Below are 21806 nucleotides of genomic sequence, written 5' to 3'. Positions count from 1 at the left end.
CGGCCCCTTGTCAGTGTTTACGTTTGAAACCTTTATACAGAGGAACTTTCCCTCTGTCTTCTTGCCCTTGAAAAAGAAAGGAATCGGTGATCAAGGGAGAAGCTGAGGCACAGAAAGGTTAAGTAACTTGCTCCAGCTTGCCCAGCAAATAGGCCATGGGACCAATCTTCCAGGGACCCCACCTCCAACCTGGATGCTCTTGTCCCAAGAGACAGAAATTCATAGCCACAGCGTCTGAGCTGAAAGAGTTCACAGAGGCTGAAACTGCCTTTGCAAAGAGTATGACAGTGAGAAGTCCAGCCCAGCGGACTCCAGCCTGCTTCTAGCCTCACGGGCTGGCCATCCTCATTCCCAGGTGTAGGCCAAGCCAACCATGGGAGGAATCCTTTTTCTTCGAGACAGGGTCTCACTCTTTCATCCAGGCTGGAGGGCAGTGGCACAATCCCAGTTCGCTGCAGCCTCAATCTCCTGGGTTCAAGGAATCCTCCCTCCTCAGCCTCCAGAGTAGCTGGGACTACAGGTGCGTGCCAGCTAATTTTATTTTTATTTTTATTTTTTAGAGACAGAGTCTCCCTATGTTGCCCAGGCTGGTCTCGAACTCCTGGTATCAAGCAGTCCTCCCACCTTGGCCTCCCAAAATGCTGAGATGACAGGCGGGAGCCACCATGCCTGGCCCACCATGAGAATTTAATTTATAGTTTAACTTTGAAGCAAAGTCAGTCACAGTGGTTCACACCTATAATCCCAGCACTTTGGGAGGCTGAGATGGAAGGATTGCTTGGGCCAGGAGTTCAAGACAAGCCTGGGCAATATAGTGAGACCTTGTCTCTACAAAAAGTAAAAATTAGCCAGGCATGATGCACACCTGTAGTCCCAACTCTGAAGGAGGCTAAGGTGGGAGGCTCACTGGAGCCCACAAGGTGGAGGCTACAATGAGCCATGATCATGCCACTGTGCTCCAGCCTGGGCAACAGAGTAAGACAATGTCTCAAAAAAAAAACCCAAAAAAACAAACAAACAAAAAAAGCAAAGTTAACCCCCTCCTTGCTCAGGGCCTGAAATCACTTTTGTAAAACTAATAAAAGATCATGAAATGAAGATTATGAAAGGGGCTTGAATTCTGCTAAAATCTAAATGTAATCTCTGTAATCCCTTACTGTTTAACAGTCATGTGAGGTTGAGAGTGGTGGCTCATGACTGTAACTTTAGCACATTGGGAGGCTGAGGTGGGAGGACTGCTTGAGCCCAGGAGTTCAAAGCCAGCCTGGGCACCATACTGAGACCCCATCTCTACTAACAAAAAAAAACATTAGCTGGGTGTGGCGGCACAGCTGTAGTCCCAGATACTCAGGAGGCTGAGGCAGGAGGATCCCTTGAGCTCAGGTCTTCAAGCCTGCGGTGATCTGTGACCGCACCACTGCACTCTAGCCTGGACAACAGAGTGAGACCCTGTCTCAAAAAGAAAAAAAAAAGAGGGGGAGTCATATGACCAGAGGTCACAAGATTTGTGACTTCCCCAATTACTCCCTTAGAAACATTGCTATTATAGAACCTTAGATTGGTCTTTTGAGATGTTTTTCAGACTTTTGCATTCTGGTAATTGACTGACCCTCCAGCCCTCCAGACCCAGGACTCATGACTCTACCGGTATCTGATGACAAGTGCCCCACCTGGAGGTGGACTCACCCCATGTTCCCCAACCTCAGCGCTACTGACATTTGGGGCCAGATCATTCTTTGGTGTGAGGGGCAGTTGTATGCACTGCAGGAGATCATGTTACATCTTCCAGTCCTGTGCATAGCAGCATCCCTGGCCTCCACCACCAGATACTAATAGCACCCTCCACCCCAGGTTTGACACCCCAAAATGTCTCCAGACATTGGCCAATGCCCACACCCAGGTTGCAAAATTGCCCCACTTTGAGAACCACTGTCCTTGAGTAGGGAGTTTGGGGTGGAGCCTTACTTGCACAGGGGCTGGAAAAAGTGGAGTGTGTGCAGAAAGCACAGGTCCTGCAAAAGGAAGGATAGGTGGCAAAAAACACCCCAGGGGCCTTATCAAGCACTGGGTCTTTAGAACATTTAGGGTGCTTTTGCAGTTAGAATGATGAATGTGTGAAAACTGGGTAGCAAGAAAGCTGAGCAGATGGTGGAAACAGAGACTGGCTTAGAGCAGGCATGAGGGGCTAACAGAAAGATATCAGGGGGCCCTTCCTCTGGAAGAGAGGGGCTCTATGCCCGAATACATTTTTTTTTTTTTTTTTTTGAGACTGAGTCTCGCTCTGTCGCCCAGGTTGGAGTGCAGTGGTGTGATCTCGGCTCACTGCAGCCTCCGCCTCCCGAGTTCAAGCAATTCTCCTGCCTCAGCCTTTTGAGTAGCTGGGATTACAGGCATGTGGCACCACGCCCAGGTAATTTTTGTATTTTTAGTAGAAAAAGATTTTCACCATGTTGGCCAGGCAGGTCTCGAACTCCTGACCTCAGGTGATCCGCCGTCCTCCGCCTCCCAAAGTGCTGGGATTACAGGCATGAGCCACCACCCCCAGCCACTGTAGGCACTTTGAGCAAGGTCTCCCGGGGCTCATCAGTCACAATCATTACAAGAGCCCACTCTCAGAGCTACTGCAATGCTCCCCAGCCCCATGCCTGCACAGCAGGGGGATCATTTAGCATTTTTCCTCTTGTTCTTATGCTTCTCAGCTATTTCGTTTGTTCATTTCCCTTGGTAATGAATTAACCGATGTTTATTGAAGCACTTACCTTATGCCAGGCACTGTTCTAGGCACTGGGAATTCGGCAGGAAACAAAACAGGCAAAAACCCTGTCCTCCTGGAGCTCACAGTCCAGTGGGGTGCGGTTGGAGGTGGGGGACAGGCACTAACCAGGGAAGTGGCGGGTAAGATAATGGCAAGTGCTATCGCAAAAAACAAAAACAGGCGGTGTGGTTTTTGATAGAGGGGCCAGGGAAGTCCTCTCTGTGAAAGTGACATGTAAGCAAATATTTACAGGAGGTAAGGGGGTGAGACACCCTGATATCTAGGGGAAGACGGAGACAGGCAGGAAAGGGCAGTTGCAAAGGCCCTGAAGCAGGAGGGTACCCCGAGTGCAGCAGGAACAGCAGAGAGGCCAGTGTGACTGCAGCAGAATGAAGGGAGGGGATGGTCAGGGAGGAAGAAGACAGAGAGAGAATGGAGCCACATCACGCGGAGCCTTGGAGGCTACCGTCAGGACATCAGCTTTTATTCCAAGTAAGGTGGGAGCCATGGGAGGCTCTTGAGCAGAGCAGCAACGTGACCCGACTCCAGCTGAATAGGATGCCTCCAGCTGCTGTGTGGGGAATCAGCGGCCCACACAGGGACCCCAGTGCAGAACCACTGCAAGGGTGCAGGCACAGGACTCAGGGGCTTGAAGCAGGGTGGCAGCAGCAGACCTTGGTGAGAAGTGGTCGGATTCTGGGTATTTTGAAGGTCAGGTCACCTGGCCTTCCTGCTGCAGCAGCTGCAGTGCATGTGAGAGAGAAAAAGACATCAAGACGTTTGGGGCCGGGCACGCTGGCTCACACCTGTAATCCCAGCACTTTGGGAGGCCGAGGTGGGTGGATCACCTGAGGTCAGGAGTTCGAAACCAGCCTGGCCAACATGGTGAAACTTTAATCTCTTAATCTCTCCTTAAAATACAAAAATTAGCTGCGTACGGTGGTATGCACCTGTAATTCCCAGCTACTTGGGAGGCTGAGGCAGGAGAATCGCTTGAACCTGGGAGGCGGAGGCTGCAGTGAGCCAAGATCGCAGCACTGCACTCCAGCCTGGGCAACAGACTGAGACTCCATCTCGAAAAAATAATTAATTGAATTAAATTTAAAAATAGCAGCTGCTATTCTTTGAGTCCTTCCTCGGTGCCTGGCCCTAGGCTGCCATTATCTCTAAGCCTCGCAATACCTAGCAGGTATCATCGTTCCCATCTCTCCAGGCAGGAAACTGAGGCTAAGGGAACTTAGGTGACCACCACCCCAAGGTCACACAGCAGGGGAGCAGTTTCAGCCTGAGGTCTGAGACCTTAGTTAACCAGGAGACTCAGGAGCTGGCTGCACTGGCCAGGGAGGCAAACAGAGGTGAGAGCTGCCTGTCCTCCTGAGCTGTGAAAACAACCGTCAGAATCTCCACCTCCTGCCACCAAGAACACGCTGATCTGGCCATCCCCCAGGACACTTCCCTGGACAGTGTGATGTAACTGATCCAGGAAGTGGAGATGACAGAGGCACTTGACAAAGCTCCCTGGCGGGAATCCACCATCCTTCTCCTAGGATTTCAGGCTTGTTTTAGATGGAGCTGGGCCTCAGTTTGTCCATCTGCGAAATGAGAAGAAGGTGACTTGCACTTTCCTTCTTGCTTCCCAAGACTTTTTTCTTTTTCTTTCTTTCTTTTTTTTTTTTTTTTGAGATGTAGTCTCACTCTGTCACCCAGGCTGGAGTGCAGTGGTGCGATCTCGGCTCACTGCAACCTCCGCCTCCCAGGTTCAAGGGATTCTCCTGTCTCAGCCTCCTGAGTAGCTGGGACTACAGGCATGAGCCACCACACCCGGCTAATTTTTTGTATTTTTAGTTGAGATGAGGTTTCACCATATTGGTCAGGCTCGTCTTGAACTCCCAACCTCAGGTGATCCGCCCGCCTCAGCCTCCCAAAGTGTTGGGATTACAGGCTCACCCAGTCATTCAAGACCCTTTAAATGAAAACTCAGTGAGAGAATTGCACCCTTGTGCTCCAGCACTCAGAGCTACAGACATGAATGCCCTAATGCCCTCTTAAGCACCAGAAAATAAAAATGACCATCTCTATTAAAAAAAAAAAAAACAGAGCTCCCTCTCGCTCTATTCCCCAGGCTGGCGTGCAGTGGTACAATTTTGACTCACTGCAGCCTCGACCTCCTGGGCTCAAGCGATCCTCCTACCTCAGCCCCCCAAGTAGCGGGGCTACAGGCACTTGCCACCAAGCCCGGCTAAATTTTTTTGTATTTTTTGTAGAGACAGGGTCTTGCCATGTTGCCAAGTCTGGTCTCCAACTCCTGGGCTCAAGTGATCCACTTGCCTCGGCCTCCAAAACTGCTGGGATTACAGGCATGAGTTACCGCGCCTGGTCTGGCCGTCGCCTCTTGAGTGCTGACTATGTGTTGGGAACTGTCCTTGCAGCTTTACATCAATTAAGCTACTCAAGCTCACAACAGGTAGACACTACTCTTAGTTGAAGAAACCAAAGCACAGAAAGGTTAAGTGACTTGTCCAAGGTCACACAGCAAGTTGATGGCAGAGGTTGGATTTGAACTTGGGCATAGGCTGCACAGCCCATGCTGTTCACCACAAGGTTACACAGCCTCTCAGGAAAGTGACTTGCTTGCTGTCTGGAAATGAACAAGCCTGGGATGCTACAGTCACAGGTATGAACCAATCCCTCTGAGGTTCAAGCCTTTCCCTGAGACCCCTCCAGCAGCTGATGGACTGGTCAGAATGCCCCTATCACGTGGCCACTCTGGCTGGTGCTGCCCCCATTCTCCCAAGCGTGACCTAGGGCAAGTCCCTAGCCCTCTTAGGTTCTCGATCAGCCCATCCACGTGACGGGACAAAGAAACACATATGTACGGCATGTGTAGGGTTTTTTGTTGTTATTGTCGTATATTTAAAAATTAAGATGTTTCCAGACTCAGTGGCTCATGCCTGTAATCCCAGCACTTTGAGAGGCCAAGGTGTGTGGATTCGTTGAGCCCAGGAGTTCAAGGCCAGCCTGGGCAACATAGTGAAACCCCGTCTCTACAAAAACAAACAAAAATTAGCCAGGCGTGGTGCTGCGCACCTTTAGTCCCAGCTACTTGAGAGGCTGAGGCAGGAGGACCACTTGAGACTGGGAAGCTGAGGCTGCAGTGAGCCACTGCACTCCAGCCTGGGCAACAGAGTGACCTTGACTCAAAAAGAAAAAATTAACATGTACTCAGACAGCAAATGTCCATGAATTGATAAACAGATAATCAACATGTGGCTTATCCATAGGATGGAATAATATTGATTCAAGAGAAGGAATGGAGGACTGGTACATGCTGCGATGTGGATGAATCGTGAAAACGTGACACCAGTAAGAGCGGCTGGACACAAAAGACCACACATTGTGTGATTCCATTTACACCAAAAAGACATGTAATACCAGCACTTGGGAGGCCAAGGTGGAAGGATCATTTGAGTTCAGGAGTTCGAGACCAGCCTGGCCAACATGGTGAAATCCCGTCTCTACTAAAAATAAAAAATTACCTTGGCATGGTGGCGTACACCTGTAATCCCAGCTATTTGGAAGGCTGAGGCAGGAGAATAGCTTGAACCCGGGAAGTGGAGGCTGCAATGGGCCAAGATTGCATCACTGCACTGCAGCCTGGGTGACAGAGCAAGACTCCATTTCAAAAAAAAGAAACAGGGCAGATCCGCAGAGACAGAAAACAGACTGGTTGCCAGGGTCCTGGGGTGGGGAGAGGATAGGGAGAGACTTTTTGGGGTGATGAAAAAGTTCTGAAATTAATACTCTAAATGGGTGAATTGTATTGGTACATGATTTATATCTCAATTAAGTAGTTATTTTAAAAAGCATATTCCCAGACAGGATATCAAAGATAGTGATATGTATTTTGTCTTTTTCCCCATTTTTGGTTCTTATATCATCCATTTTCTTAATTTGATGTTTTTCAGATCACAACACTGATGCATTCTTTTTTTCTTTTAAGACAGAGTCTTGCTATGTTGCCCAGGTTGATCTTGAACTCCTGAGCTCAAGCGCCTCCCACCTCAGCCTCCTGAGTAGAAAGGCACACACCACCACACTCAGCTCTGATACTTTTTATTTTTTAATTGAGACAGGGTCTTGCTGTGTCGCCCAGGCTGGAGTACAGTGGTGCAATCTCGGCTCACTGCAGCCTCCATTTCCTAGGCTCAAGTGATCCTCCCACTTCAGCCTCCCAAGTAGCTGGGACTACAGGTGCACACCACCACACCAGCTAATTTTTGTATTTTTTGTAGAGATAGGGTTTCACATGTTGCCTAAGCTGGTCTCAAACTCCTGGGCACAAGTGATCCTCCCAGCTTGGCCTCCCACAGTGCTGGGATTATAGGTGTGAGCCACCACGCCCAGCCTGATACATTCTTGGTGAAGCAAACGGAACAATATGCAGAGGTCTAGAGAGTTCGTCATCTTGTCCCTGCCACTTGCAACTCCAAATCCATCTCCTCCCCTATATTCAATCATGACACTGGAGTGTAAATTAATTTGGTGTTTTAAGATAGCGAATCGCTGTCTTCCTTCAGTCTGAACTCCCTGACTTTGTGGGTAACCTCATGTGGAGATACCATCAAAACCCTAAATCTGAGACCTCTGAATGTGACCAGGCAGGCAAGCTCTCCCACCCTCTGCCTGCTCAACCCTTTCCACCGGCCCTGTGTCCTCAAAGGACTCAGGATTCCTGAGCTGACCTTCCTGCACTGCCACTCGCCACCTGCTGCTCCCGGTGGACACTTTTACCCACCTCTGAGCCTACTCCTCACCTGTACCATGGGAATCAAAATGCCCATTCCGTGGTTGTCTGGGGCTTATGAGAAACCCCACCTGGGAAACATAAGGCATGGGATCAGGCACCGGCAGGTGCTCCAGCAATGGGAGCGCCAGCTGTATACACTCAGATGCACACGAGGGAGGCTCTCTTTCCACATGAGCTTCACCATCCCCGCCTTTCCCTAGGTTTGTCACCCTTCATCCCCAAAATTTGCCCATGGATGATGCCCCACTGGGGAGGGAGCCTGGGAGCGCCATGGAAGGTCAGAGGGGGCCAGGGAGAGGGGACAGCTTGTCCCACAGAGGACAACGGCTGAGCAGGCTGTTTGTACCCTGGTTGCCCTCTGTCTCATCAATATTCTCAGCCTGGCCAGCCTGACAAGAGAGCTTTGTTGAGGGGGCCAGGGAGAGAGCCAGCCAGACCTCTGTGCGTGTGTATGGTGTGTGTGTGTGTGTGTATGTGTGTGCTGCCCTGTGGACAGACAGATCTCCACACAGCTGGAGATAAACAAGAGGCTTGGCATGGGGCATGGAAAGTTTTCAGATGCAAGACCTTCCAGTTCTGTGATGATGATGATGATGATGATAGTGATGACGACGATGGCTGCTAACTTACCAAACAGTCAATCCCAGGCCCCTCTCACACACGCATTATCAAGTCACCTAAGCCTAGAAGGGAGGTACCAATATCATTCCCATTTCACAGATCAGCAAATTGAGGCTCCAGGAGGCAGAATAGCTTGTCCATTGCCACACAGCTAGGAAACAACAGAGCCAGGATTTGAACCCTGGTCCCCTGGGGTCTTACCCACCCACCCCTTCATGCCAAAGGTCATAAAAGGATGAGGCGGGAAGGCAATACAGAACTGCTCTGCTTGGAGGTTTTTAGTTTTTTTTAATTTTAAAAAATGTTGGTGGGTATGCAGTAGGTGTATATACTTATGGGGTATATTTATGGGGTAAGAAACTTTTTTTTTTTTTTGAGACAGAGTCTCACTCCAGTTACCCAGGCTGGAGTGAAGTGGCGCAATCTCAGCTCACTGCAACCTCCTCCTCCCGGGTTCAAGCAGTTCTCCTGCCTCGGCCTCCCGAGTAGCTGAGATTACAGGTGCCCGTTACCACACTCCACTAATTTTTGTATTTTTAGTAGAGACGAGGTTTCACCATGTTGCCCAGGCTGGTCTCGAAATCCTGACCTCAAGTGATCTGCTTGCCTCAGCCTCTCAAAGTGCTGGGATTACAGGAGTGAGCCACCACGTCCAGCCTGTTTTGGATTGCAGGTTTGGGAGCAGACTGCCTGGGTTCTGAGGCCAGCTCCTCCCTCTTTTTTTTTTTTTTTTTTTTTTTTTTGAGACGGAGTCTAGCTCTGTCGCCCAGCCTGGAGTGCAGTGGCTGGATCTCAGCTCACTGCAAGCTCCGCCTCCCGGGTTTACGCCATTCTCCTGCCTCAGCCTCCTGAGTAGCTGGGACTACAGGCGCTCGCCACCTCACCCAGCTAGTTTTTTGTATTTTTTAGTAGAGACGGGGTTTCACCAGGTTAGCCAGGATGGTCTTGATCTCCTGACCTCGTGATCCGGCCGTCTCGGCCTCCCAAAGTGCTGGGATTACAGGCTTGAGCCACCGCGCCCGGCCTAGCTCCTCCCTCTTATTGCCTGGGTCATCTTGGGCAAATGACAATCTCATGTGCCTCAGTTTCCCTTTCTGTAAGATGGGGATAATAACAGTACCTGCCTCCTCTGTGGTTTGGTACTTGCTGAGGGCTCAGTGGCTGTTAAACATTCTTGCTCTATTACTGTTACTGTTTCTTGGGCACCTACTACATGAAAAACACACGCTAGCAACTTTCAGTGCATTATCTCACACAACCCTTATTCCATTTTCCTAACAGTTCTTGGAAAGTAGATATTGTCCCCATTTGCAAGTGAAGAAACTATAAATCAAGACCTATCAGGCCAGGTCCAGTGACTCACGCCTGTAATTCAGCACTTTGGGAGGCCAAGATCGGCAGATCACTTGAGGTCAGGAGTTCGAGAACAGCCTGGTCAACATGGTGAAACTCTGTCTCCACCAAAAATACAAAAAATTAGCTGGACATGATGGTGGGCACCTGTTGTCAGAGAATGGCGTGAACCCAGGAGGCAAAGGTTGCAGTGAGCCGAGATCTCACCACTGCATTCCAGCCTGGGCAACAGAGTGAGACTCCATCTCAAAAAAAAAAAAAAAAAGAAAGAAAGAAAGAAAGAAAAAAAAAGGGAAGTATCTGAGGCAGTTCTCAGTCAATTTAAAAGTTTATTTTGCCAAGGTTAAGGGCAAGGGCATGACTAGAAGAGAGGTCCATGCCTTTCTCCATAGATGATTTTAGGTCTTCAATATTTAAAGGGGAAAAGCAGGCTGGAAGCTGGAAGGGGTACGGTCACACTACTGAATCCACATGTTTCAAGAGAAAAGGAGCAGGTAGGGGACTAGTCAGGTCTGTGTTTGTCTCAAGTCAGTGAATCGGCAGTTTACATAAGATAAGGTGAACATAGAGTAGCTGTGGGGAATATTTAACCTTCTGCTGTAGCTCTCTACTTAGGAATGAACGGAAAGGCAGCTTCTTGTGTGACTCAGCTTCCAGCTCAATTTTGGCAGAGTGAATTGGTGTCCCAAGTTTTGTGAACCTGAGAAAGCATTTGGGCTTAGAGTGTCTATTTTTCTGATAAAGTATCCGATTTAAGTACTTTTTTCTTTAAATCACTTAATTAAAGCTCTTTTTATCTATTTTTAGTAGTAACATTAGATATACAACACATATATATACATGTATTAGACACAGAGGGAGATCTTATAAATTCATAAGACTTCCTTTTTTTTCCTCCTATTTAAGACTTCCAATTTCTTTTTCTTTTCTTTCCTTTTTTTTTTTTTTTTTTTTTTTTTTTTGAGACAGGGTTTCACTCTGTTGCCCAGGTTGGAGTGCAGTGGTGTGGGCATGGCTCGCTGCAGCCTCAACCACTCAGGCTCAAGTGATCCTCCCACCTCAGCCTTCCAAGTAGCTTGGACTATAGGTGCAGGCCACCACACCCAGCTAATTTTTTATTTTTTGTAGAGATGGGGGTCTCACTATGTTGCCCAAGCTGGTGTTGAACTCCTGGGCTTAAGCCATCTTCCCACCTCGGGCTCCCAACGTGCTGGAATTAGTGCTGGTCACCACGCTCAGCCCAACCTCTAATTTCCGGATAACCTGTTTCATTACCCTAGGCAACTGCCAGCTAGAGAGCCCTAAATTTACATACTAAATAAACAACTCTTAAATGAAAATCAGATAGCAAAATGTTTATCTCAAAGTACAGAAAGAGAGGAAAGAGAGTCTGGGTGTGTTAGAGAGATTTAAAATGGATGCCACAGCTGGCATGGTGGCTGACACCTGTAATCCCAACACTTTAGGAGGCTGAGATGGGAGGATGGCTTGACCTCCTCCCATCTCAGGCATTCAAGACCAGCTTGGGAGGCTGAGGTGGGAGGATTGTTTGAGCCTGGGAAGTCAAGGCGGCAGTGAGCCATGATCGCACCACTGCACTCCAGCCTGAGCAACAGAGTCTCAAAAAAAAAAAAAGCAAATCAAACATAAAGTTATAGAAATCTGCTAAATAAATCTATTTTATTTAGATAGGTAGTTTTAAATTTAGTTTCTACCTTTTAACTGGAACTCGGAGCTCTGGGCAGAGCCCACAGTGAATCCTGGGTCTCCAAAGAGAATGACATGGTGGACGTAGGCTGCGTGATGCTTTTACAGTGCACTTTGTTGCAAAGACATTTCTCTAAGTGTCTAAATCATACCCTCTCTTATCTTTAAAAAAATTTTTCTTTATATAACTAGGCCCACATCCAGACCCTCTCTTATTTTAAACATCCAAGAGTAGCCCCCGTTGTAATAACGATTTTAGTCAAAAAAGAAATCAGGTAACACATTACAAAAGCAAGCAGTTGAAGTTCTGAGAGGAACTTACCTGTTTATACTCTTAGGGATCCATAAGGAAAAACAGAGGTTTCTCCCCAAAAAGGAGTCTGGCACCTTCTCTGTTTTCCTTAAGGAATCCCAAACTGTCAGAAATTATTTTAGGTTCCTCGAGCTGTAGGGGGTGGCAAGAGAAAGGAGACAGGCAGAAGTAAATTGGAGAAAACAGAATTCAGTCAACTGAGAAGAAAAAATAAAACTTTTTCTCAAAACACAAGATCCTGGCCAGGTGGGGTGGCTCTCACCTGTAATCCCAGCACATTGGAAGCCCAAGGCCGGTGAGTAACTTGAGGCCAGGAGTTCAAGACCAGCCTGGCCAACATGGTGAAATCATGTCGCTACTAAAAATACAAAAAATATAGCCCAATGTGGTGGCGTGCGCTTGTAATTCCAGCCACTTGGGAGGCTGAGGCAGGAGAACCACTTGAACCCAGGGAGTGGAGGTTGCAGTAAGCTGAGATCATACCACTACGCTCTAGCCTGGGCGACAGAGTAAGACTCCATCTCAAAATAAACCAGATCCTAGGAGAGAAAAAATGCATTAAGGTTCCCTTAAATAAATAAATAGATACACACACACACACACACGCACACGCACACGCACACGCATCTTGGATATGGCCTTTAATTAAGCTTTTAACCATTGAGCTCTTTAAAAAATCCTTTTAAATCTCATTACCATATTTTAGCAGGGACAAACTGCTGATATTTCAAAAGTAACACAAATATCAAACCAGAAAGGACTTGATTTAGGAACCAAGCCCAGGCCACGGTGGTGAAAAAGGGACAGAATCTTAGCTACCGAACTAGAGTGAGGTGACAGCCAGTAGCCTCTTTCAATTTGGCTTGGCTGGCAAAAGATGGCCTTGTTATGTAAATAACGCCCCTCAGGTAATCAAAATCCTTCTCTCTCTCTCTTTTTTTTTCTTTTTCTGGCTGTTTTTTCTTTTTCGTTTTTTTTTTTTTTTTCCTAGCTGCTGGAATTTAGCCGATTCATAAGACCTTGTTCGCCATAATTTGAAACTTTCCTTCAGATTTGACCAAGTCAAGTGGAGTTGGTCCAATCCGATGGAAAACAGACCAAAACAACAAAAACAACAGGAACAAGAACAGTCAAGCAAAGGAAACAAACAGTCGAGCAATTTATGCAATTACTGAGTGCTCTAAAAGTAGGGCGAAATTAAGACCAGCTGGTTGTTAATCGTAACTTCTAGTCATGGGAGCCAGGCTGAAGACTGCTGTCTACCATCCTAGAAGCAGGGAAAACTCACACTTGCCATCCCTGCCGGACACGAGTGAAACTCCAGAAAGGAGGTGCCTACTTGCCGTCATCCTGGAAGCCGGAAAACTCACCTTCCTTGTTGAAAACTAGTAAAACGCAGAAAAGGAGCTGTTCAGGGAAATCAACCTTAGATATCAACCAATTTGGGGAGATTAGGAGTTCTCCGGAGGTGGGGAGCTCCCAGGCCTCAGCAAATTGTCTTATTTTGGGGGGCAATCAAGATAGCTCAAGGCCTGCGCGATGGCTCACGCCTGTAATCCCAGCACTCTAGGAGGCTGAGGCAGGTGGATCACTTGAGGTCAGCAGTTCAAGACCAGCCTGGCTAACATGGTGAAACCACATCTCTACTAAAAATACAAAAAATTAGCCGGGTGTGGTGGCACATGCCTGTACTCCCAGTTACTTGGGGAGTTGAAACAGGAGAATCACTTGAACCCAGGAGATGGAGGTTGCAGTGAGCTGAGATCATGCCATTGCACTCCAGCCTGGGTAACAGAGCAAGACCCTGACTCAAAGGAAAAAAAAAAAAAAAAAGATAGCTCAAGCTGGTACCAAGCACCAACAGGAAATTAGTCCAAGGTCAGGGCCACCTTCACCCAGGGTCCCTTTCATGAGTCTCCAATCTGTAAGTCAAAAAGAATCAAAAAGATTGAGACAGGTCTCAATCCATTTAGAAGTTTGTTTTGCCAAGGTTAAGAACGCACCTGGGAGACAGGTCTGTGCTTTTCTCCAGAGATGACTTTAGGGTGTCAGTATTTAAATGAGAAAAGCAAGCTGGAGGGGAAAGAAGGAAGGTATGGTCACATTACCAAATCCACAGTTTGCAAGAGAAGAGGGGCAGATAGGGAAATAGTCAATGACGTATTTGTCTTGATCTCAATAAATCGACGCTTACAGAAGATAACGTGAACATAGAGTAGCGACCTGTGGGGATATTTAACCTTTTTTGTTGTTGTTTTTGCGAAGGCTGGAATGCAGTGGCGAGATCTCGTGTCACTGCAACCTCTACCTCCCAGGTCCAAGCAATTCTTGTGCCTCAGCCTCCTGAGTAGCACGTGCCACCACACCCCGCTGATTTTTGTATTTTTAGTAGCGATGGGGTTTCACCATATTGGCCAGGCTGGTCTCAATCTCCTGACCTCAGGTGATCCACCCGCCTCGGCCTCCCAAAATGCCGAGCCAATATTTAACCTTTCATCTGAAGCTATCTGCTTAGGAACTAAAGGATAGGCAGTTTCTTGCATGACTCAGCTTTTGGCTTAATTTTTTTTCTTTTGGCATAGTGAGTTGGGGTCCCAATTTTTTATTTTCCTTTCACAAAACTGAAGACAGAAAGAGGAAGTGGAAAGAGGGAGGAGGAATGGGTTGTGGGAAAGGCAGGAGGAAGCTGCCAAAGAAGAAAGCTTGGCCAGATTCCCCCTCCCTTCTGAGAGCCCCAGTGGCCTCGAGCCAGGGGGGTGGATCCTGGCTGCGGGGAGGGAGGGTGTAGCCAGCCCCAGGGCCCCATTGGCTGCCCAGAGGTGCCAGGGGAATAAAGCCCAGGACTGGGTAGCCCCTGGGACCATTCAGAAGACTGCCCACCCGTCCTCAGCCCCCTCTCTTCGTGGGCTATCTACTCAGTTGATCCCTCCCTCCCTCGCTGGCTTGGCTCTGTTTGCTGCTCAGACCCATCACCTTTGTCGGGTAAGTGGCCCCATCCTCAGTCCCACCTCAGGACTGGAGTGTCCTGGGGTAGCCTGTGGTTTCCCAGGGGAAGAGGGAGGCATAGAAAGAGTCCGTCAAGGCTGGGCATGGTGGCGGATGCCCGTAATCCCAACACTTTGGAAAGCTGAGGCGGGAGGGTTGCTTGAGGCCACAAGTTCGAGACTGAGCTGGGCAACAGAGTGAGACCCCCATCTCTACGAAAAAAAAAACAAAAAACATTTTTTTTTTTTTTTGGACGGAGGTCTCACTCTGTCACCCAGGCTGAAGCACAATGGCACAATCTGGGCTCACTGCAACCTCTGCCTCCTGGGTTCAAGCAATTCTCCTGCCTCAGCCTCCCGAGTAGCTGGGACTACAGGTGTGTGCCACCACGCCTGGCTAATTTTTGTATTTTTAGTAGAGATGAGATTTCACCATGTTGGCCAGGCTGGTCTTGAACTCCTGACCTAAAAAAAGAATTTAATTAGTAGAGTGTGGTGGTGCACACCTGTAGTCCCAGCTATTGGGGAGGCTGAGTTGGGAGGATCGCTTGAGGCCAAGAGGTCAAGGCTGCAGTGAGCAATGATTGCACCCCTGCACTCCAGCCTGGGTGACACAGCACGACCTTGTCTCAAATTTTTTAAAAAGAGCCAGTTGGGCCTAAACACTGTCTGAGTTTGTGTCCAGTTCTGTGCCTCATCTTCCACATCTGTAGAATGGGGATGAGTGTAGCACCTTCCTCCTCAGGTTGTGAGGGTGAAAGGATGACCTGCACTTAAGGTGTCTAGCCCAGATTTCATAACAATTCATACCGACTGAATGCTTACTGCGAACCAAGTGAGAGGGAAGGCGGCTTCCGACTGCCGAAGTCGAGTGGGCAGACAGCAGCTTCAGGGCCTCCCTCCTCCTCCCTAGGCACAACGTCTTCTGAAGTCTTCTGATCCTTGGGGCAGGGTGGGACTGGCAGGCTGGATGCAGTTAACGGATGCTTGCTTCACGGAAAGCCGCGGCAGAGAAGGGGCTGCCTGCAGAGGGAGCCCTGGCCTTTTACCTGAAGGCACCGCCTGGGACAAATGGAGCCCCAAATCCACCTAAAAAGGGTCTCCGTGGCCGGTTCCTCCAATTCCCACCCCGGTTGTCCCTGAGGCCAGGCCTTGGTGACCTACACCGGCCTTTAATGTCAAGTCAGTCAGAACTGGGTGCGTGGTGGCTCATGCCTGTAATCCTACCACTTTGGGAGGCTGAGGCAGGTGGATCACTTGCGGTCAGGAGTTTGAGACCAGCCTGGCCAACATGGTGAAACCCTGTCTCCATTAAAAACGCAAAAATTAGTCGGGCATGGTGGTGCACGTCTGTGATCCCAGCTACTCAGAAGGCTGAGGCAGGAAAACCGCTTGAACCCAGAAGGTGGAGGTTGCAGTGAGCTGAGATCGCACCACTGCACTCCAGCCTGGGCGACAGAGGGAGATTCTCTACAAATAAATAAATAAAAACCAGGATCCCATTGTTTGGGGATTAAGCTCCAGGAGCTGAAAGTTCATTCTGATTTGGGGACGTCCTGTTTTGAAGTGTGCCCCAGTCTCTGACTTTTATTCAAGAGATCCAGCAGAGAGAGGGTGTCTGTTCAAGTTCCCCTCCCAGGCCCCGAATGTCAGTTAATTCATATAGACAAGGGGTGACCTAGTTAGGGAATGCTAAGGCTTGTGGGGCAATTGGGATCCCCACCCCTCATTCTCCCTCTGACCAAGGGATGTCTGGCTCATTCTGGGACGGGGGGATGGATGTCCAGTTCAAGAGTGCTCGGGACAGGGGGCTGGATGAGGTGGCATTGGAGATGGGTCTCTAGCTAGCCACCGTTGCCTGGCCTTCTGGGATGGTGGCGGGAGGGGGAACCAGAACACTCCTCAGCCAACGCCTGCTGATCTCTTCTGGCCGGGCCCAAGTTGAAGAGAATCAAATCCACCCTGGGACTCTCAGCGGAAGGTGGGGGAGATGGAAAGGCTGGGTGGGCAGATGTGGCTGTGGCTAGACCCCAGGCCACCCCAACTGCTTCATCCCTGAGAACCCATCCCAGAAGCGGGAGCCTGAGCCACGCCCATGGGTCTCAGAGAGAGCCTGAGCCCTGGAGCCAGCTGCTCCTGGGTGAGTTCAAATCCTGCCTCCCTGCCTCACTCGCAGTGTGACTTTGGGCAAATTATGTTAATAGTCTGCTTCCTGTTGCTGTGTACCAAACTACCCCAAAATGTGACTTAAAACAACAGCAAGCCAGGTGCTGTGGCTCATGCCTGTAATCCCAACAGTTTGGGAGGCTGAGGCGGGCAGATCACTTGAGACCAGGAGTTGGAGACCAGCCTGGCCGACATAGCAAGACCCCACCTCTACCAGAATAAATAAATAAATAAATAAAATTTAAAAGCTAAGTGATTAGTCAATGATATAATAATTATGACAAAATTGGTAATTATGAAAGAGCTTTTCCTAACTGAATATTGGGCTTCCCAAAAGTTAGGGGTTTTTTTAAAATAAATATTTATTAAACATCTACTATGAGTCAGGCATTCTGCTGGGTCCTGGGATCGTCCATTTAAGCCAAGATACTTGGAATTGCATGTCAGAAGAGCCAGTTGCCAGGGTTTTTTTCTAATGTATGCATTTAAGTAAGTAATAGAGGCACATGGTAAAACATTCAAACCGTGCAAAAGGTGGGTGCTATGATCCCGAGGGCCAGCTCTCCTCAAAAGCCCCACCCTGGCCAGCCTGTCACGCGTGTTTTCCAAGATGCTCTGTGCACATGGAAACATGTGAACAACAACAAAATTCAAATAAAAAAATTTTAAAAATAAAAGAAACATGTAGACTATATGTGTGTGTATGGATGGATTGTGTGTGTGTGTGGATGGATCGTGTGTGGTGGATGGATTGTGTGTGGGGGTGGATCGTGTGTGTGTGTGTGGATGGAGTATGTGTGTGTGGATATGTGTGTGGGTGTCCCTGAATTTTCGCATAGATAGATAGACTATTTTTTATTTTTTATTTTTTTGGAGAAGCAGTCTCACTCAGTTGCCCAGGCTGGAGTGCAGTGGCTTGATCTTGGCTCATTACAAACTCCACCTCCCGGGTTCAAGTGATGCTCCTGCCTCAGCCTCCTGAGTAGCTGGGATTATAGGTGCCCGCCACTATGCCTGGCTATTTCTTTTTTCTTCTTCTTTTTTTTTTTTTTCCTCAAGACAGAGTCTTGCTCTGTCGCCCAGGCGGGAGTGCAATGGTGCGATCTTGCTCACTGCAACCTCCACCTCCTGGGTTCAAGTAAGTGATTCTCCTTTCTCAGCCTCCTAAGTAGCTGGGATTACAGGCACGCACCACCATGCCCAGCTAATTTTTTGTATTTTTAGTAGAGACAGGGTTTCACCATGTTGGCCAGGCTGGTCTCAAAATTCTGACCTTGTGACTCACCTGCCTTGGCCTCCCTATATGCTGGGATTACAGGCATGAGCCACTGTGCCCAGCCTCACCTCATGCATTTTGAAAGCTACAAGGTTTGAGTGTTATCTCTTCAGCCTCCCAGCAAATGTGTGAGAAGTCAGGAGTGGAGGGTGATACCTGTCCCCATTTTACAGATGACAGAGCTGAGGCCAAAGCGTGATTTCCTGTCTGATGTCACATGGCGAGTAGGTGGCCCACCTGTGATTAGAGCCCAGGTCTCCAGGATGCTGTCTGGTCTGAGCCCTTGCTTGGCTTGCTGGGAAGCGAAGGAAGGGGTCACTCTGGCTGGCTCTCCTAACCCTCTGCATTTCCTTCGTTTCTGCCAGGAATGATGTTCGGAGAACCCCTGCACGTGAGGACCCCCATCCGTGACAGCATGGCCCTGTCCAAAGTGGCCGGCACCAGCGTCTACCTCAAGATGGACAGTGCCCAGCCCTCCGGCTCCTTCAAGATCCGGGGCATTGGGCACTTCTGCAAGAGGGTACGGGACCGGGTCAGCATTGTCTGGACAGGGGTGGCAGGTCCTCCTTCCTCACCAGGGCAGGGCCAGTGCTGTGTGAAATTAAAGTCATCGTGGGATAAGCCTACTGACTCCCCACAATGACTGAGCGTCCACCATTAGGGCTTCCTCTGGTGGAGGGGTGCCCCTCCAGGAGGGTCCCTCAGGACTGATCCCAGAGCCATCAGTCGCCTGTTTTCCTCCACCCCTTCCTGAGCCAGTCTCTTTGGAGAGGGGCGGTGCAGTCTCAGACAAGGTAGAACAAATTCCAAGTGAAGGAAAGGTCTGTGTCCAGTGGAATCCTGGCAGGTATTCCGGGTGGACAGGAAGAGCATAGGCAATGACTGGGAGATGGGCCTGAGTGCCTCTCCTGTTGTCTCCACAGTGGGCCAAGCAAGGCTGTGCACATTTTGTCTGCTCCTCGGGTAAGTGACCTGCTTCCCCATCCTGTCCTCTGCTGTGTGTCCTGGGGTCAAGTACTCCGCTTCTCTGAGCCCTGGTTTCCCCAGCAATGTGCCATTGAAAACACTGGCAGCAGCCAGCAGTTTGGAATTCCAGGGGGAGGCCAGCAGTCACCCAGGGTGGGGAGGTGATGGGGGAACTCCAGAGCCCCCAGGAGAGGGTAAGCAGTCCTGCCTGGGCTCCCAGATGCTCCCGCACTGACACCCTCTCCACCCCCGACCCTGGCAGCGGGAAATGCAGGTATGGCAGCTGCATATGCGGCCAGGCAACTGGGCGTCCCCGCCACCATCGTCGTGCCCAGCACCACACCTGCTCTCACCATTGAGCGCCTCAAGAATGAAGGTGCCACAGTCAAGGTGGTGGGTGAGGTGAGTGCCGACCCAGGGCAGGGCAGAGAGAGGGTACCTGGTGGCTGGACAGGGTCCTCCCTGTGCCTCACCCCCTCCCATCTCCCCTGTGGTTTTGCAGTTATTGGATGAAGCTTTCGAGCTGGCGGAGGCCCTAGCGAAGAACAACCCAGGCTGGGTCTACATTCCCCCCTTTGACGACCCCCTCATCTGGTATGTGCAGTTCACGGTCACTCGGTGGGGGTGGCAGCCACTGCCCTATATCACCGGGCAGGCATTGCTATGATACACATCATCGCATCCTCATGCACAGCAGCTGCACATGTGTGCACACAACACCATGTAGAAGCACACTGAGGCGGGGCACAGTGGCTCACACCCGTAATCCCAGACTTTGGGAGGCCAAGGTGGGAGGATCACTTGAGGTCAGCAGTTTGAGACCAGTCTGACCAACATGGTGAAACTCCATCTCTACTAAAAATACAAAAATTACCTGGGCGTGGTGACACATGCCTGTAATCCCAGTTACTAGGGAGGCTGAGGCAGGAGAATCACTTGAACCCAGGAGGTGGAGGTTGCAGTGAGCCAAGATCGCACCACTGCACTCCAGCCTGGGTAAGAGAGTGAGACTCCATCTCAAAAAAAAAAAAGAAAAGAAAAGAAAAAGAAAAAGAAAAGAAAGAAAGAAGAAACACACGTGTTCACATGTTACACCCAGGTGCAGCAGCAGGTGCACACACATGTGCACCAAATGCCCATTCTCCACGGCTGCACCCACAACACACCCAAGGCTGAACATGCAAGCACACAGGTGTTCAAGTGTCAGCAGCTGAGTCCTCCGGGAAGCAGACCTGGGCACAAAGTTTTCAGGGAAAGGAGTTTATTTGGGAGGCGATTCAGTGGGGGAGTGGGGAAGTGAGCCGGGGAAGGCAGGGGGCTGGCTTTTTTCTTTTTTCTTTTTCTATCATCCAGCCCAAAATGTCAGGAAGGGGGCTTTCAAGGGCAGGTGGCCACTGTGGGTGGCTGGAGCTTAATCCCTTTGGGACCCTGGGAGCCAGTGTAGAAGGTGGGCCACAGTTTCCCTCTCCCTGGGAGAAGGAGCAGGGGAGTTTGTTCGCCGACCCGACCCGTAGCCGTTGGTTGAGGGCTCCTCTAAGGGGCTGCCATCTCCTGACTCTGTTTGCAGGTAGCTCAGGTGGCCAGAGAAAGTCCTCAGGTAGAGACACAGATGCTGGCAGCTGGAAGCCGAGGTGGCGGGTGGGGAGGGAAGTAGCTCCAGGCCCCGTCAGCTGGGATGAGGCCGGTGCAAACCTGAGCTGGTGTCTCCAGGAAGCCTAGCCCTGACCCGCCACCCCCTCTCCCCACCCTCCAGGGAAGGCCACGCTTCCATCGTGAAAGAGCTGAAGGAGGCACTGTGGGAAAAGCCGGGGGCCATCGCGCTGTCGGTGGGCGGTGGGGGCCTGCTGTGTGGAGTGGTCCAGGGGCTGCAGGAGGTGGGCTGGGGGGACGTGCCTGTCATCGCCATGGAGACCTTTGGCGCCCACAGCTTCCACGCCGCCACCACCGCAGGCAAGCTCGTCTCCCTGCCCAAGATCACCAGGTGAGCAGCTGGGGTGCCTCCCTCAGGTGTCCAGCAAGCATTGGGGAGTCCCCTTTAGGTCTGGCTTCGAGATAGATCCTGATGTTAGCCTGTTCTACAGATGAGGAAATGGAGGCTTTGATCACTTGCCCAGGGTCACATCCGGTGAGTGGTACAGCTTGGACTCAAGCCCAAGTCTGTGTGACTCCACCACGTCACACTTCCTCACGTGAAAAGCCTCATATGAGGCTGGGCACAGTGACTTGTGCCTGTAATCCCAGCACTTTGGGTGACTGAGGCGGGAAGATCACTTGAGGCAGAGTTCAAGACCAGCCTGAGCAACATAGAGAGATTCCCACCTCTAAAAAAGTTGTTTTTTCGTTTTTGTTTTTGTTTTGTTTTGTTTTTTAACTAACTGGGCATGGTAGCACACACCTATAGTCCCAGGTATTCAGAAGGCTAAAGTGGGAAGATTGCTTAAGCCCAGGAGGCTGATGCTGCAGTGAGCCATGATCATGCCAGTGCACTCCAGCCTGGGTGACAGAGAAAGACCCTGTCTAGAAACAGGGAAAAGAAAAAGGGAGGAAGGAAGGAAGAGGGGAAGGAAGGGAGGGAGGGAGGGAGGGAGGGAAGGAAGGAAGGAAGGAAGGGGAAAGGAAAGGAAGAGAAAAGAAAAGAAAAAGAAAGGAGAAAAAGAAAGAGAGAGAAGAAAAGAAAGAAAGAAAGAAAGAAAGAAGGAAAGAAAAAGAAAGAAAGAGAGAAAGAAAGGAAGAAAAAAGAAAGAAAGAAAAAGAAAGAAAGAGGCCGGGTGCGGTGGCTCAAGCCTGTAATCCCAGCACTTTGGGAGGCCGAGGCAGGTGGATCACGAGGTCAGGAGATCGAGACCATCCTGGCTAAC

General features: G+C 49.8%; 1 protein-coding gene across 1 annotated transcript in view; it reads left to right on the top strand.

The window, feature by feature from the left end:
• The first annotated feature begins 14419 nt into the window (after positions 1-14419).
• SDS (serine dehydratase) overlaps positions 14420-21806 on the top strand; it is an 11603-nt gene continuing 4216 nt past the window's right edge. Inside the window, exons 1-6 of the mRNA XM_011997923.1 lie at positions 14420-14538; positions 18348-18502; positions 18906-18945; positions 19211-19350; positions 19451-19542; positions 20702-20929. Coding sequence (XP_011853313.1) covers positions 18350-18502; positions 18906-18945; positions 19211-19350; positions 19451-19542; positions 20702-20929 — 653 coding nt within the window. The 5' untranslated portion in view covers positions 14420-14538; positions 18348-18349. The remainder of the gene's footprint in view (positions 14539-18347; positions 18503-18905; positions 18946-19210; positions 19351-19450; positions 19543-20701; positions 20930-21806) is intronic.

Source organism: Mandrillus leucophaeus, unplaced genomic scaffold (assembly GCF_000951045.1).
Source record: "Mandrillus leucophaeus isolate KB7577 unplaced genomic scaffold, Mleu.le_1.0 Scaffold55, whole genome shotgun sequence".
In the NCBI taxonomy this organism is placed as follows: domain Eukaryota; kingdom Metazoa; phylum Chordata; class Mammalia; order Primates; family Cercopithecidae; genus Mandrillus; species Mandrillus leucophaeus.
The sequence above is the reverse complement of the archived record's forward strand: the minus strand, read 5'-3'. Positions and strand labels throughout refer to the sequence as shown.